Here is a 16,303-nt window from a genome sequence, read left to right as displayed (position 1 = left end):
CTGCCCACAAACATACTGTCAGTCAGTCAGTCTCTCGCTCTCTCTCGATTTACATGTGCATGTAAATATAAGTCCAATTATTTGCCTGTCTGCTAGTAAATGTTGTTTTGTCTGTCGTTTTGTTAAGGAAGTACTTTGGAGAGAAGATTGGACTGTATTTTGCCTGGTTGGGATTGTACACCCAGATGCTGATTCCTGCTTCCCTGGTGGGAGTCATAGTCTTTCTGTACGGATGTGCAACAGTCGATGACAATATACCAAGGTGAACATCATAACAAGAGAATAAATAACCAAACACACACATACGTGCATACCGAAACACACAAACATGTGCATATGCATGTGCACATCCACAGACACACTAATCAAACCAATGAATAAACATACATAAAAAGTTAACGCCTCTGGCAATCGGATTTTCCGACAGAACAATCTCGCACGGCAAAGCTGGTTTCCAAAAGTAAGTCACATACAGTACGTGTAAGACTCAAGTCTTAACCTTGAAATTTCAAGCAAGTCCCAAGTTGTGTCTGTTGCAAAAAAAGTCAATTTGAGTCCACATTGAATTTTAAGCTAATTGAGCCGTCATCATCATTTGGGTTAATTGTAAGTCAAGTCATACATTCTTACTCAGTCACAACATTTAGTGCAGTCATAATAATATGTTTTTTCTCTCTCTAATTATAACACACACACACACACACAATTGTACTTATAATTGTGAGGGCATCCATAGACATAATGCATTTCCTTCCCCTAACCCCAACCATCAAAAATGATTTCCTACCCCCATTCCTTACCCTAGCCTCAACCATAACCCATTTCAAACCTAAACTCTAAAACCAAGTCTTGACCCTCAAAAAGAGGTTTTGAGATGTGAGGGCCGGCCAAAATGTCCTCACTTCACAAAAATGTCCTCAATCTGTTGGTTAAAGACGTATTTTGGTCCTCACAATGTAGTATGTAGAAGTACACACACACACACACACACACACACACGTATGTCCCTAAAAAAAGTTCAATGTGAACGCAAACCACAGAGTATGGAATTACTATAAAAAATAAATGAGTATTAAAAATGTAAACAATTTGGAAATTTGTTTAAAACAGAAACAGCATGATAGTCACAAGCATACAGAACAAATTAATATGTAGCATAACCAGAGAATACTGGCTTGTCTTTGTATACTTGATTGCATTACAATTTCTTGACACTAAATGTGTCCTACTGCCTGATAACCCTGCTCTGATGGTAATGGTTGGGGTTAGACTGGTAATGTTGAAACCAGCCTATGCTCTGAGGGTTGACAGTCAATCACAAATGCATATGAGTTTTCACGCTGCCATGACAACATACACGCCGCACAGCGGTGCCAGACACCAGATTTCAATCAAGGATCTCCGGAGGGTGACACAGACGTGCTAATCGCGACCACATGGTTTTCTCTGTGCCTTGCTTCAGGGCACCAAAGTCAAGGTTGTGACCCAGGCTGCTCCCACTCAGCAATGTGTCACATAGTGCATGAAAATACTTGACTTTAGACATTAAGGCCTCTGCTTTTCATCTCCCACAGAATATTATGGCATATGCAGCCATTTGTCTTCAGTGTAGAGACAAAACCGCTCAAGCCTCGTAGTGGTGTTAATATTACTATTACATTGGAAGAGATCATTGTGTTGAAACCATTAGCAACATCCCGTGGCCCCTGGCCAGCACTGGAACATGTGCCACGTAACAGGCTGAAAAGAAAAATGTTGTAGATGTACTGTACGTTGACTAGCAAAACTGAGAATCAGATGCTAAGACAATCGTCAAAATAAAGTAGAAGTAGTAAGTAAAATAACTCAGTAGAACCACCAAGAGGCTTCCAAAGAGGCTTCTCGGGGCTAATGTCTCATACCGCGAGTAGTCAAAGGTTCAGGCCAGCTCTGTGCTACTTATGCAGAAGCAGCTAGTTAGCAAGAGCTTTGGCTAGCTACTAGTGCACCTAAACACATTGTGGAGTCGCTCCTAAGTCTGGAATCATCGCCGGCGTGGTGACGAATGATGATGATGAGAAAAGACAGCCAAGCTAGGCTAAATGCTAAGCCAATCTAAGATTGACACAGCTAGCACGTTTAACGCCGCAATAAGTACTTGGGTGATCAATTACTCCTTTCACAGATTGTCTGGAACCACATTAAAGCGGAGAACATTCAACTATACTGTATTGAACGTTATGTTTCAATTGTGTCTTACAGCATGGAGATATGCCAGCAACAAAACAACATCACCATGTGTCCTTTGTGTGATAAAGTGTGCAGCTATTGGAAGTTGAGTTCTGCTTGTGGAACTGCAAGAGCCAGTCACTTATTCGACAACCCCGCTACTGTATTCTTCTCTATTTTCATGGCTCTTTGGGGTGGGTGAACACACACACGCACACATACAGTATACACCATGAACACTCACACACACGCTGTTCTAGTAAGCATGATTATAAATATTAGATTTTGTCATGTTTGGGTTCATTCTGTCTTTCCTCGTGTCATGCTGGCCGTTTTTGCCTTGTCTTTTCCCCATGTCATGCTGCTCGTTTTTGCCTTGTTGTTCCCCCCATGTTTTGGTTCTAGTTTTGGTTTATCTTGTAATTTGGAAGATCACCTTTTGTTTGTAGAAATGAAAATCCCTCTTTTGATTTAACCTCTGCCTCCTCGCCCTGTCTTCCCGCATTTGGGTCCTCAAGCTCCCCCATCCTGACAGAATGAACCCAAACATGACAGAACCCAAATGCGGGAAGACAGGGCGAGGAGGCAGAGGTTAAATCAAAAGAGGGATTTTCATTTCTACAAACAAAAGGTGATCTTCCAAATTACAAGATAAACCAAAACTAGAACCAAAACATGGGGGGAACAACAAGGCAAAAACGAGCAGCATGACACGAGGAAAGACAGAATGAACCCAAACATGACAGATTTGATCTTTTCTCTAGTGTTTTGTTCCTGCTCTCAGTTGAAATGATCATTTTGCTTTAAGAATACCATTACATTATACAAATACAGAATTTATTGACAGAAATCCAGTATTCCAAAGTTTATTTTGTGACAGTTATCAAAAGTAATCAAGCTTTATGCACGCAATATTACATGTGTATTGAGAAAATGATTCAAATTATTTAATTAACCTGGACACTCTAGAATTGATATGTTTCAAATTTCTTGTCAGCAACACAGGTGTATTTCTAATGACAAAAAAATAATAATTTGACAATTTTTTTTTTATTATCTACGTTGTCCTCTACTTTGTCTTGAACCAAAAGCTGCCATGTTCATGGAGCACTGGAAGAGGAGACAAATGAGACTTAATTATGAATGGGACCTGACCGGGTTTGAAGACGAGGAGGTAAGTCTTGAATGTCAGATTATATGTATGACCGATGCAATTCAGTCTCAATGGCTGGCTTTTCCAAATGGAAATAGTAATTAAGTGATTATTACTACTGTTACTATCCACCCACATTCCTAATACATGCATTTTGTAATTCACTCTAAATTGGGTGTGAATGAGTACGAGTGTGAATGACTGTTTGCAGTGGCGGCTGGTGACATCTCCAGGGCTGGCGTATGTGTGTCGTATATACTGTACTTGCCTTGGCCTAGGTGATAGAATGGATGTGTCGAAAGGTTGCAGGTTTTTCTCTATACACCCACAGCTCTCGATTGTCCTCAAGCAAGACTGAATCCCCCAGTTGGCACTGTTTTGTAATCAGTGTGTGAATGAGATGTTTAATTAGCTTGCCTGGCGTCATATTCCACCAATTCATAATTTACATTATATATTATATATTATTAATCATCATAATTCATGATATTTAGATCACTTTTACTAACAATAGATCTTTCCCCTCCACCCCCTCCTCTGTCTCTCTTGGTTTATTTTTCACAGGAAGCACTCAAGGTTTGGATAAAGTATCTTTTTTTGTGTATATAAGTTCTTATTCCGTCTCTGTCTCTTGTTTGGAGTCCTTCTATTCTCAGTTTTGTTTATGATGCAAAAATGACATGAACGACTTCTGCAGCAATACCAAACTTTAAATAATAAAAACAAAAATACAATACCTCATTTTGAGTGATGGTTATCGAAGGTAACGATGAAGAAATGGCTAATTTATATACAATATGACTTTCTTCTTCCACAGGGTCCATGTCCATCTTTTTATACATTATTTACTTCGCCCCCAGCACTTTTAACATGTGTGAGTTATTTTTCTGTCCATCACTGCCACAGGACCACCCCAGGGCTGAATATGAATTCCAAGTCATGCGGAAGTCTTTAAGTAGAGATCACAAAAAACAATATAAGGTAAGATATGCTTTGCTGGAATTCTTTTGTTTTGGAATCCCTCTTTTAAAAGGTTATGTCATTTATTATTATTATTATTATTATTATTATTGTTTTATTTAAAAAATAAATAAATACATAATTGTCGCCCAATATATTTTATTAAGTTGATATCTGTGTTACTTTCTTTGTTTTAGACAATTAAACAGCACTTTAACTGAAGTGTTGTCATTTGGATACTGCTAGATAACTGTGTGACATCTGCATATAGTCAACATTCGAGTTTTGAAGAATTTGACCCAAGGGTAACATATACAGGCTGAACAAAGGGGGTCTAGGAACTGACCCTTGAGGAACCCCATATGTCAAACAGGGGATGATGTTTGCCGGACAATGAGTTTTCTTCTCTGTATAACTAGTCCAACAAAAGCATTAATGGCATTATTTTGCAGCATGGGATGCGTTGACTTGCAATTGGCAAATCTCCATTGTTTTCTTTCCCGATTACGATCCGAAGAACTGTGACTTGCTTGTTGATGTGGAATAATGTTCTTTATTAGTTTTCCTTTAAACAGGCTTAATTATCAAGCCTGTCTTTTTGTTTGTTTATTTTGTTTATTGTGTTTTTATGAGGCAAAGTCTGATGGTAAAACTGCCATGTTTGAAAAATTGTTTTTGCACTCGTTTGAATGACAATACTCTCCAATAGAATTTCATGCTACAGTAAATACGGTTACATTTTACTGTCTTCAAGTTACCGTTATGTCCTTTGCGTTCCACAGACCACCTCTAAATGACTATACTTATTAAAATCTGCATTTACAATAGTTTTTGTATTTCTCAGATGGAAAAGCTGACATGTCGAGATCGCCTTCCTGCCTACATGACGAATATTGTCACAATGTTGTTGATGGTAAGGGTGCTGCTGCAGTTGTTATTGCTCGTGATGCATATACAGTATATATTTCTGACTGTGCACTTGTGCGTTATCAGATCGGTGTAACGTTTGCTATTGTATTTGGTGTGATCCTATACCGGATATCCACAAAAGCTGCTCTTCATATGAGCTCCAATCCAGTCACAAGGAACCATGTACAACTAACTGTCAAAACGACAGCAGCCATTATCAACCTTGTGGTCATCCTTATACTGGATGAGGTATATGGAGCTGTGGCACGATGGCTCACTGTTTTAGGTGAGTGCAATGACATATCTGAACCATTTAAGGGTGTGTTGACTCAATGTGTTAACTGATTGCTGCCATTAGCTGCCGATTGTTGAAATCAAAGGCGATTTTTCATTTGGGCGGCTTTCACAGAGGTGCAGCGCAGCGCCCATTCTCATTTGAAGGTGTCAAATTTGTTTTATTTTGTTTTTCAAACCTGTGTCCAAGTTGGCCTCTTTGCACAAAATGGCTTAGGTACCATCCACGGTCATTTATACCAAGTCTCAAGTAAAAAGCCGAGTATTAGTCTTTTATTTGCTTGCAATGTTTAACTCACTTTTGATTACATCGCTTTGACAGGTTAGTGCAAACCAAAATGTGTTTTCTGTTTTAGAGATTCCAAAGACTGACAAGAATTTTGAGGAGCGACTCATATTTAAGACCTTCATTCTGAAATTTGTCAATGCTTTCTCACCAATCATCTACATTGCTTTCTTCAGGGGAAGGTTAGTGCTGTTTCTGCACTTTTTGATGCATTTCATTTCAAGAGTTCTTTTATTCATGTTTTCATTTATTTCACTTAAAAGCCTATAGCAAAAGATTGAATATTAAAAAAAAAATGATGATGATGAAATAATGCTATATCGTAAAACATTACTCCAATTATTTCATTGTCTTTTCTTATCAGGCTGGTAGGACGACCAGGCAACTATTTATATGTGTTTGAATCCTACAGAATGGAAGAGGTAAGTGTTGCAATTACTGTATGGAAGAAAACAAGTTTTGTAGCTCTATTGTGTCACTGAAATTATTGTTGCACTTTTTTTTTTAAACCATAATATATTATAATTATTGGTGTTTAAATCAATTACCCTTGGTAGCCTTAACTTTCTCAGTTTTTTTCCCATATTGCAATGTGGAACCAGTCATAAATATAAAATGTACTGATGCTCAATTCCAGAGTGATGGGAAGTAGGCAATATGTCACTTAGAATTTTCAAGATCTACTGTATCCTCAAAGCAATGGAAGTTTTTTTCAGACTCTGTCGTACTTTTTTTTCATTGTTTGGCCAATCTTATATTCAGGTGGCGTCGGGCCGAAACCTCGTAAGTCACAATTTGGCAAATTTCATGTTTTTAAAAAAAAATCTAGATTTTTGGTCAGTCCACACATGTGGGTGTCTGTTTTCCGAATTATTGACCTATTGTTCTAAAATGTTAAAAATGGCGTGTTGTCTTTGATAATGCAATGTTAATGGTTTTTAGGGTCTCCTGAAAAGTGATAGTTTTGGATGTACAAGATTTTGGCCCGACGCCAGCGACATATTAAATTTAGAACTCGGATTGGCACCAAAAATCCCCCATTCCCTTGGACGCATTTGGAAATAAGCTCAGAATTCACTGCTTCACTCCCACCGTTCGGAAACTCTGAGCATTGCTCAAATGAGCCGTTTAGTTATTCAGATTGCTCCAAAAAATATTGTGACATGACGACGATGATATTGTGGCAATTTTAATATCACGATGTTGCCGCTATTGTTACATCCCTATTGACTACCCAATTTTCAGGATTGCAACATGACATACTGCTGCAGAATCATTTTACCTACCCCACATGATAATTGTTTGGATTTTTTTTTTACTAAAAAGTAGAATTTGTGAATTTCACAATCTGATTCTGGATTCACAGTGTACTCATGGTGGCTGTCTGATGGAGTTGTGTATTCAGCTGAGTATCACCATGTTGGGGAAGCAGCTAATTCAGAACAACCTTTTTGAGATTGGAATACCGTAAGTCTTCATCAGATGTTTGTGGTACTTGACGAAAGAATACATTTCATTTCAAACTCTTTATGCACAGAAGTTTGTCCTGAATATGATCTGGCAGGGATGTGTCGACCAATTGGTCCCACTGCTAATCACAAAAATACTGTTGTGATGAAAGTATGCAGTCACTGCCAAGCAGTCATGCAATAGAAATGTCCTCACATGGATCTCAACTACATAAAAAATCTTGAAAAGCTCAATGAATCTTGCTATACAACAATATCTAAGAATTTAAAGTCCTTGTAAAGTGAATTAAGAGGTTTGTTTTTGAATACATGATAATTGTTGAAAACATGCAGAATGAGAACTGTGTAGGACTAATTTGTGTTATTTCACTTTTTCACTTTTCCTGTTTTTTGAGGGGAATAGGGTTGGCTAAAACAAGGCTCAAGTGGGCCCCTGCATGAGTCGTCCCTCCACCACTATATGAGGGCCTTTGCTCGCATCAGTGGTTATATAGTGGCTAGCTATCTATTCCTAAATCCCAAAAATACAGCGTTCCTTCAGATAAATCCACTTGATGTGGCCGCTTTAGAGTGCCTTGTTGTTGGGCGTGAGTGCACGCACATTATGCAAAAAAATGATGTAAGTGCTGGGGGGGGGGGGTTGTTGGATCAAAAAAAAAAATCACACTCCACAGTGGCATGGGCCTTACGGGACTCCACTTTAGAGTGCCTTGTTGTCTGAAATAAGAGCAGGCATGTCATGCAAGGAAGATAGAACAGCGTGGAGGGGAGAAAAAATGCAAAAGAAAGTCTGGCTTGACAGTGCATGGCTGCTTGAAACCGCCTCATTGTTGCTGTGTGGAAAAGCCGGTGAGGTATGTTCTAGCCACTGGAGGCTTTAAAACAGATGTACTTTAATGGCTGAAACATGCAGTTATGTGTAGGCATAAGAAATATACTAGACGATGCAGTAGCCATTTTTCAAAGTCTTACTAGTTTTATGTATTTGTTTGTAGGTTGACAGTTGAGTGGTGTGTAGTTTGAGCATATTCAGCAGACATGCACAGAGCGTTTGAGAGTGGAGTCATAATCTTGAGGCCTCATTTCACATATTTGGTGATTTTAATTTAAATTTTTAAATCATTCACATTTGGCAGGGTTGTTAACAACACTCTTCTCTGTGGTGTCATATAATAAAAACATTTTTATCACTTTACAGGGACTTTATGGAAGATCAGATAAAATTTCTGAGTGCCAATGGAACATTTGCTTTTTTATCAATTTGCCAATCCATACACAGTAAATTCTGCAGAGTAAATTTGACTATATTTAGAGATAAACTCAGTTTGAGAGTAATATTTACACTTGGAAGAGAGTAAAATAAAGAATTGGAAAAAAATAAATATAAATAAAAGTGACTGAAGGTAGGAACAAACTCACAACCTTCAGCTTGAGAGACTGACAATCTACTCCCTGAGCCATGCAGCTCCTGCACTCTGCTAGTATATCGCTCGTCAGCTGCAGCTGATTCCATGATTGCATGGAATCTTTCCTAAAAAAGCCAACAGTAGGTGGGGCATAGCTCAGGTGGTAGTGTGGCAGTCTTCCAAGCATAAGTTTGTACCTCAACCCTTGAGTGAGTTTTATGTTCTTATAATTTATTTATTTATTTTTACTCTCTTCCTCGTGTAAATCTTAGTTTACTCTAAAACTGAGTCTCTTTGGTCCCTATCTAAATAGAGTCAAATTTACTCTAAATAGAGTCAAATTTACACTAAAGAATTTACTGGGTACCAATATATGTTGGAAACTAAAGAAAAGACCCTCTAATAATTTTAACAAATCGATGTGTTTTGTGTCCAATTTTACCTGTCAACATCTGAATGTACAGTATATCACAATCAAATGTTTTATCTTTTTTTCTATTTGGAGGCATTGAAATATAAAATTACTAAATTTTAGTGTGTTGTTGTGCATTTCTCAGCAAGCTAAAGAAGCTGATTCGCTACATCCAGTCAAAGCAAGGCACTTTTCAAGAGGAAGAGAGGCAGAAGAAGTTGCAGAGATACGAAACCGACCACTTCCTGGAGCCATTTTCAGGATTAACACCTGAATATATGGAAATGAGTGAGTACCACACACAAAATATAATTTTATTGACACATTCACCTTTGTTAGTCTAGTGCTCACCGCTAAGGAGACCACCACTGGTACAGTAACAGGGTTTTCACACAAACACACACGTCGTGAAGGCTTAGGGGTTACCTGATCCATGACTTATTGTTTTTATCATTCTAGTTAGTAAATGATATATTCAACCTTATATTCAATGATCTAGAACAGGATTCAATAATCCTAGTCCCAGAAGGTTTTAGATGTTTCCGTCCTCCATCGCACCTGATTCTAAAGATTAGGATCATCATTAGGCTTCTGCTGAACTTGCCGATGAGCTGATTATAGGAATCAGGTGTGTTGGAGGACGGAAACATCTGAAACCTGCAGTACTTTGGCCCTCGAGGACCAGGATTGGACCAGCCTGATCTACAACACACATTGGGGTCTTGAATGATAACTAAGAAGAGGGGAGGCATGAAATATGAAAACTAACTTAAATAAAATCAAAAAGTTAAGCGCGGCATTGCTTAATCGTTTGAAATGGGCGCAAAGATGTCACAGTTAGCGTTACTGTGTTATACTGTATACTGTGTTAATATATCTTATGTCTTGGCTATTTCCCAGTTATCCAGTTTGGTTTTGTCACATTATTTGTGGCATCCTTCCCATTGGCTCCATTGTTTGCTCTGCTCAACAACATAATTGAAATACGACTTGATGCAAAGAAGTTTGTGACTGAGTTGCGACGACCAGTGGCAGCACGAGCTAAAGACATTGGTTGGTAGTCTGTCTGTCTATCTATCTATCTATCTATCTATCTATCTATCTATCTATCTATCTATCTATCTATCTATCTATCCATCCATCCATCCATCACACTCGCCCGCCCGTTTGCCCGTCCGTCGTTGTGACTTGCAGACTAAGCAGATATTACATTTTTAAACATATTTCCATTTGTTATTCAGGTATATGGTACAACATTCTAAGAGGAGTTGCCAAAGTGGCTGTCATTATCAATGTAAGTGATTATTTTTAAAAATTATTATTATTATTATTCATTGTAATCCTCAAGTGGAATTCAAATACTAGAACATGTGAACCTACACTGATTACACCTTTTCAAAAATAATGTCCTGTATTGTGTTATATAATGCCTTATATAAATTTAAAAAAAAAAAAAGATTAGTCCCAGCAATTGGATTTTCAGTTGTCATTTTTCTCAATGAAGTACATATTGTCGGCAAATCACAGGAAATTTAAACAAGTATGTCATATTTTAGATTCCAAATCATCTTATGGAGGTTGTGCTCAAAGATTTATTTTGAATTCTCTGATATTTGTTTAAGCTCATGAACTATTAACTTAGCAAAGAAACAGCTGACTTGCTGAGTGTCAAAATTTATGAGTGGTGTTGTCAGTTCCATTCTTCAGCTTCATTTGATATTTCATTCCGTTTTTGCGATATTTCTAATATTACATAAATTCTATGTAAAGTAAGTCACAGTCATTAAATGCCAAAGATTAAATTGTTGATATCGCATGAACAAGGTCTTTGCATGGGTGTACACATATGAGCCAAGTTATATTTGTTTGACAGTATTCAGGTTTACATGGAGCTATGTATTCCAATTAGAATGAATCAAATGACCAAACGGAATGAAATTGCTTCACATAAACACCTTAACCGGAATGAAATGGCTGAATCTGAATGGAATTTCATTTGGATTTACAGGGGTGGTATATTCTGTTTGCCAATCCGAACAAGCGTCATGTAATCGGAATAGCCAGACTGCGTCCGGTCTGTGAATGCTCCGTTTTTTTTAAATAAATACAGTGGAACCTCAGAGTTCGAACATCTCAGAACTCGTACAAATCAGACTTCGACCAAAAAATATGAGTAAAAAATGCCTCAGAGTTCCACCTAAATTTTGGAGTCTGAACACGCAAGCAAAGCACATGAGCCCAAAGAAAGACAACAGTGCCAGTGGCAGCAAAGAAAAACTGAATTTGTTACGAACCACAGTGGGTTTAAGGAAGGAGATAATCGCGTCGTTGTATCTACCGTGACTTCTTCCGTGAATACCAGCGCGAGGACCTCCCTTAGCTGTTCAACAAAATTGCCTTGCTTTGACTGGATGTAGCGTGTGCAATGTGCGCACGCAAGAACCTTTTAGTAGTCTAACAATATGGCCAATGTAAAATACACAAACTCAGCACTGAACTAAAGCATGCATTAACATAGCAATAATGAGGAATTTACAACAGGCTCCGTACATTTGCGAGTGCATTTTTCATCCACTGATGCCATCACACCACAACACAAAAGGTAAGGTATTTTTTTTATTGTTTACATACTGTACAGGGTGTACATGTTTTTTTTGTTTTTAATAGAAATTAAAATAGGAATTTACTGTATTTGAGGGAACGGATTCAACTCATTTAAATTATTTCCTATGAGAAAAAAGATTTCAGAAGTTGAACAATTCGGACTTTGAGCACTTCACAAGAACGAATTATGTTCGAACTCCGAGGTTCTACGGTAAATTACTTTTCAAATGGCGCCGTCTTACCAAGCGATGGGGGGGCAAGTTTTAATAAAGTACTTGGAACTTAATTTTATCAATATGTTGCTTTTATAAAAAGTGTTAAAAACATCTACTGAGCTTAACGCTACTGACTGCAGAATATTCCATTTCAAATTGCTGTGGCCGGAAAATGTAATTGCACACACTCTTCTTTACATACACAACGTTTACATAACGTCACATCCAGCAGAGGGCGGGAAATTCAAAAGCTGAATCCAGTCTGAAAACTATTAGCCAGAGGCTTGCAAGAATACACATTGTGAACAGCTAAGGGGATGATCTACTAATTAGAAGATGTTTCAGTCATAAATGGTCAAATAAAAAGGCTATTGTAAAGATATTTTTGGCCAAATTGTTACAGAGAGCAGATGAATAAACTCCGTCTTGATGAATCACTTGTTTACATGGATCTCCGCATGTCCCACGGCTGTTAACAGCTTAACGTAGTGGAGCATGTATATGGCAGTTCTGAATGGATCACGTCACAAGTGACTAGAAATCTTCATTCGGAATGATTTCAATCGGAATGACAAAAATGTCTCTATGTAAACCTGGCCACTGATGGTCAAGATAGCAAATCATGAAAGTCCATCTATCCATCCATTGTCTTCCGCTTATCCGGGGGTCGGGTTGCAGGGGCAGCAGCTTTATCAGGAAAGCCCAGACTTCTGTCTCTCCAGCCACTTCGCCCAGGCGAACCTGGATCATCCTTAGGGGGTCAGGGGAATAAGTATGCCCACATCTGTAATGCTCCTCTCACCGTGGGCAACTCCAGAATGGAAAAGAGTCGAGCCTGTCCACTCACTAACACTACCATCCAATGCAACTTGTAGTCATTGTAAAGGGTTAAACGTTAATTTGATGTAGTCATTTTTTTAAAGTGTGTTACTTTGCTCACTGTTTTACACATACAAATGCATTGTTTATTATTAGTTTGACTCCCATTTTGTGCCACCGCTTTGAATCCCACCTCTAACGACACCTACAATTCCTAGGCATTTGTCATCTCCTTCACATCAGACTTCATCCCTCGAATGGTCTACCAGTACATGTACAGCCCCGATGGCACCATGCATGGATTTGTCAACCATACTCTCTCCTATTTTAATGTCAGCAACTTCCAGGATGGAAAAGAGCCAATGGATCCCATGCAACTTGGCTATGCAGTTGAGATATGCAGGTGGGAACTGTTAACATTGTTAACATTTTTAATTCTTTATTTTATATTTTAACCATTTTGAATTTAGTTATAGATGTGTAGATGCACATCTACACAGGTGTAATAATGTCAAACTCAATATAACTCGACCTTAACCTATCTGTTATCTTGTTGTCTAAATTCCCTGTTTTGTCCTGTTTGTGAAAATTCAAGTTCAATCTAGCATACTGAGATTCTGTTTTGTCTAAATGTGAAAGTTCAATCTAGCATACTGAGATTCTGTTTTGTCTAAATGTGAATGTTCAATCTAGCATACTGAGATTCTGTTTTGTCTAAATGTGAAAGATCAACAACCTAGCATACTGTGAGAATGTAATCTGATTTTCGTATTTGATGGGAGGAGAGAGGCGTTTTTCTGTACAAACTCTGATTGTAATAAAAGGGCTGTGTCTCCTGGGGGGAGGGACACACATTCTTGGATGACACTGCTTGGGTGATATGCAATTGTGTGACCAGAGATCTCTGTAAAAATTGACCTTGCAAGGACCCTTTTCACAAGAATCTCATCTTTGATTTATTTGAACACGCAAAAGATTACAAAGTTTATTATAATCCTTCAGAACTCAGTCTTAGTTCAGTTGGTATTGCAAAAAAGACAACAGATCACATTTATCAACTCGGCCAAAGTCTAAAATCCCCAGCCAGCAGCAGATTAAAAACAACAGCTGTTAATGAGAATTCCAATTTCCAAAATCTAAAAAGATAAATTATGCTAATCATTATTTTTAATAGGCTACTTCTGTCAATTATACTGTATAATCGTTAATCAGTTTTCTAAATATCTTATGCTGTAAAAAAATGTCTGGGGCAGACTTTCTGCATAGTGTACCACCACTTGAGTGATTAATGATTTTGGTCCACTAAGTTAGAAAAAAACAACAACAAACCTCTTCTTGTTAATGATTATCACATAGTATAATGGAAGCTTATTTATGCCAGCATGGAAATGTTTTGGTAGCAGTCATTCAGTCGACATTGCCACAATGAGATTGGAAAGTCCAAGAGGGTAAATGTCTAGGATGAATGGGCATTCCGCCCCAGAAAATAGTCTTGCTAAGTATGGGATTTAATGTTGATGGCATGACTCAGCTGTTAAATCATCCATCCAAGCATTAAATGTATCAAAACATGAACAGTTCTGTTTGTTTTTATAGATACAAGGACTACAGAGAACCACCTTGGTCAACAACTCCGTATGAGATGTCAAAGGAATTCTGGGCAGTACTGGCTATTCGACTAGCCTTTGTAATCATTTTTCAGGTAACGTGTGTTCATGTGGGTATTTACTGGACATGACCAAATTTATAGGACAGTTGGTGGTTGGGATGTTAATCAATTACAGTTGTTTCTACTGTTATGTATGCTTTTGCTTTGTACAGTATGGGGTGGCGGGTGTGGGATTCAAGGACACAAACGCAATTGCAATTTTTTATTTCACAAACTATATTCATTGGTAAACCATGCAAATAGAAAACATGGTGGATGATTGCCCCCGCTTGGTCCTTAGCTGAAGGTATTTTAGACAAAGCACAAAATGAGTCATTTTGGTAATCTGTCCACATTTGTAATCTAGGAGGAATTACCTTCTGAGGGAGGGAGACCAGCCACAAATTCTACTCGGATGTGTGTCCAGGGTCAAAGAAAAATAGGCAGGGTGTGAAGAAATCCAGATGGATTGTTGTTTGATGCTTTCCAATGGCTACAAACCTAGCATGTGGATATAAAATTCTGAACATCCTTTCTCGGAGCTGGCCACCAAAATCTCGATTGGATCACAACTAGGATGCACAGCTCGCCAGGATGACAGACAAGTCATGATTAACTCATTCACTCCCAGCCATTTTCACTGAAGCAACCCCCTTCGCTCTCGGCTGTTTTACTGAATTTTGCAAGGCCCACAATATGTGTTCTATTGCTATAAAAACATGGAACCTACCAAAAGAAAGATTAGAGTCTCTTCTCTTATCGAAAAAAAATGTATATTTCTATCTGATTCCGTTTTGCAGCTGTTGTTACTATCCAAACCAAATGTAGTGACTGAGATAAGAAGACAGGGCTCCGTCCGACATGCTGATTCCAAGATGGAAACTTGTGGCATTCACTGCAGTTTGTAGATGTTTATTTGACTCTTTCAATAATATACTTTCTAATGTACAATTACTGAAGGTAAACTTGCAGAATGGGACAACATGAAGGTAAAATCTAGTGGTCAATCTAGTGGCAAATCTAGCAGTTGATCTAGCGGTCAACAGAAAATAACAGCACCCTGCCTCCTCTCACCCTGTACCAACAAGCAAACATTTTGAGAAACACAGGTGACATTGATTAAGTAATCACTCCTTTGTGAGACACCCCCCCCCCCCCCCCCCCACACACACACACGGACACCTCTGACCCTTAGGGGCATGTAAGACAACATATCCCTGGCCTCTACATACCGGCCCCTAATTATTATAACATAATAATTATCAAACAATAATGGAACAATTCAACATAGAATACATGCAAACAAGATCAAAAATTGTTAGCATTTTTTTGCATTTTTCTTTTTTTTGTGGAAAATATGAAAATAGTTATTTCGGAGAGTTATTGAATGAAGACGTTTCCACGTGTCATCATGTGTCTTAGTGTCCCTAGGCCAGAGGTTCCAGAACTTTTGGAGCCTAGATGGAATATGGTCTGTCACAATTGTCAAGGTCAAAGTCATGTCAAAGTAAGTCATCCATCAGGTGTCCTCGGCTTCCTGAAGCAGACAAATCTTTGTGACTGGCGGGTCCAGATAGCTTGTCCTGGTCTTGATCTTGACTTGTCGAACAAGTCCTCCTTTATCCGGAACAGCTTTGACAACTCTCCTCATGATCCATGAGTTGCGGGTTGCAGAGTCATCCACATTAAGCACAATGTATCCAGCAACAAACTTGCGTTTGAGTCTGTTAAATTTTTGGCACTCCTGAAGTTGTGACAGGTACTCCTTTCTCCATCTTTGTTTGATTGTGACAGCAGTGCATTGACTTTAGAGGCTCAAAAGTGCATCTTTGAATTTTAAGACCCGACTCATCACTCTGTTCAGGTGGTTCCAGGATGAGGAGCGGCCAATCAGTTGAAACACAGAGTCATCTCTCTGGA

General features: G+C 38.4%; 1 protein-coding gene across 1 annotated transcript in view; it reads left to right on the top strand.

Moving 5' to 3' along the window:
- Positions 1–16,303, top strand: part of ano1b (anoctamin 1, calcium activated chloride channel b) — a 39,412-nt gene that overhangs the window by 16,588 nt on the left and 6,521 nt on the right. The window contains exons 10-23 of the mRNA XM_077567893.1: positions 128–262; positions 2,242–2,402; positions 3,300–3,382; positions 4,268–4,342; positions 5,166–5,234; positions 5,315–5,516; positions 5,881–5,992; positions 6,175–6,232; positions 7,177–7,277; positions 9,243–9,385; positions 9,998–10,150; positions 10,339–10,391; positions 12,954–13,138; positions 14,332–14,437. Of these exons, the coding sequence (XP_077424019.1) occupies positions 128–262; positions 2,242–2,402; positions 3,300–3,382; positions 4,268–4,342; positions 5,166–5,234; positions 5,315–5,516; positions 5,881–5,992; positions 6,175–6,232; positions 7,177–7,277; positions 9,243–9,385; positions 9,998–10,150; positions 10,339–10,391; positions 12,954–13,138; positions 14,332–14,437 (1,636 nt within the window). The remainder of the gene's footprint in view (positions 1–127; positions 263–2,241; positions 2,403–3,299; positions 3,383–4,267; positions 4,343–5,165; positions 5,235–5,314; positions 5,517–5,880; positions 5,993–6,174; positions 6,233–7,176; positions 7,278–9,242; positions 9,386–9,997; positions 10,151–10,338; positions 10,392–12,953; positions 13,139–14,331; positions 14,438–16,303) is intronic.

Source organism: Vanacampus margaritifer, chromosome 6 (genome assembly GCF_051991255.1).
Source record: "Vanacampus margaritifer isolate UIUO_Vmar chromosome 6, RoL_Vmar_1.0, whole genome shotgun sequence".
NCBI classification, from domain to species: Eukaryota; Metazoa; Chordata; class Actinopteri; order Syngnathiformes; family Syngnathidae; genus Vanacampus; species Vanacampus margaritifer.
Note: the sequence above shows the minus strand (reverse complement) of the source record. Positions and strands in the feature narration are given on the sequence as shown.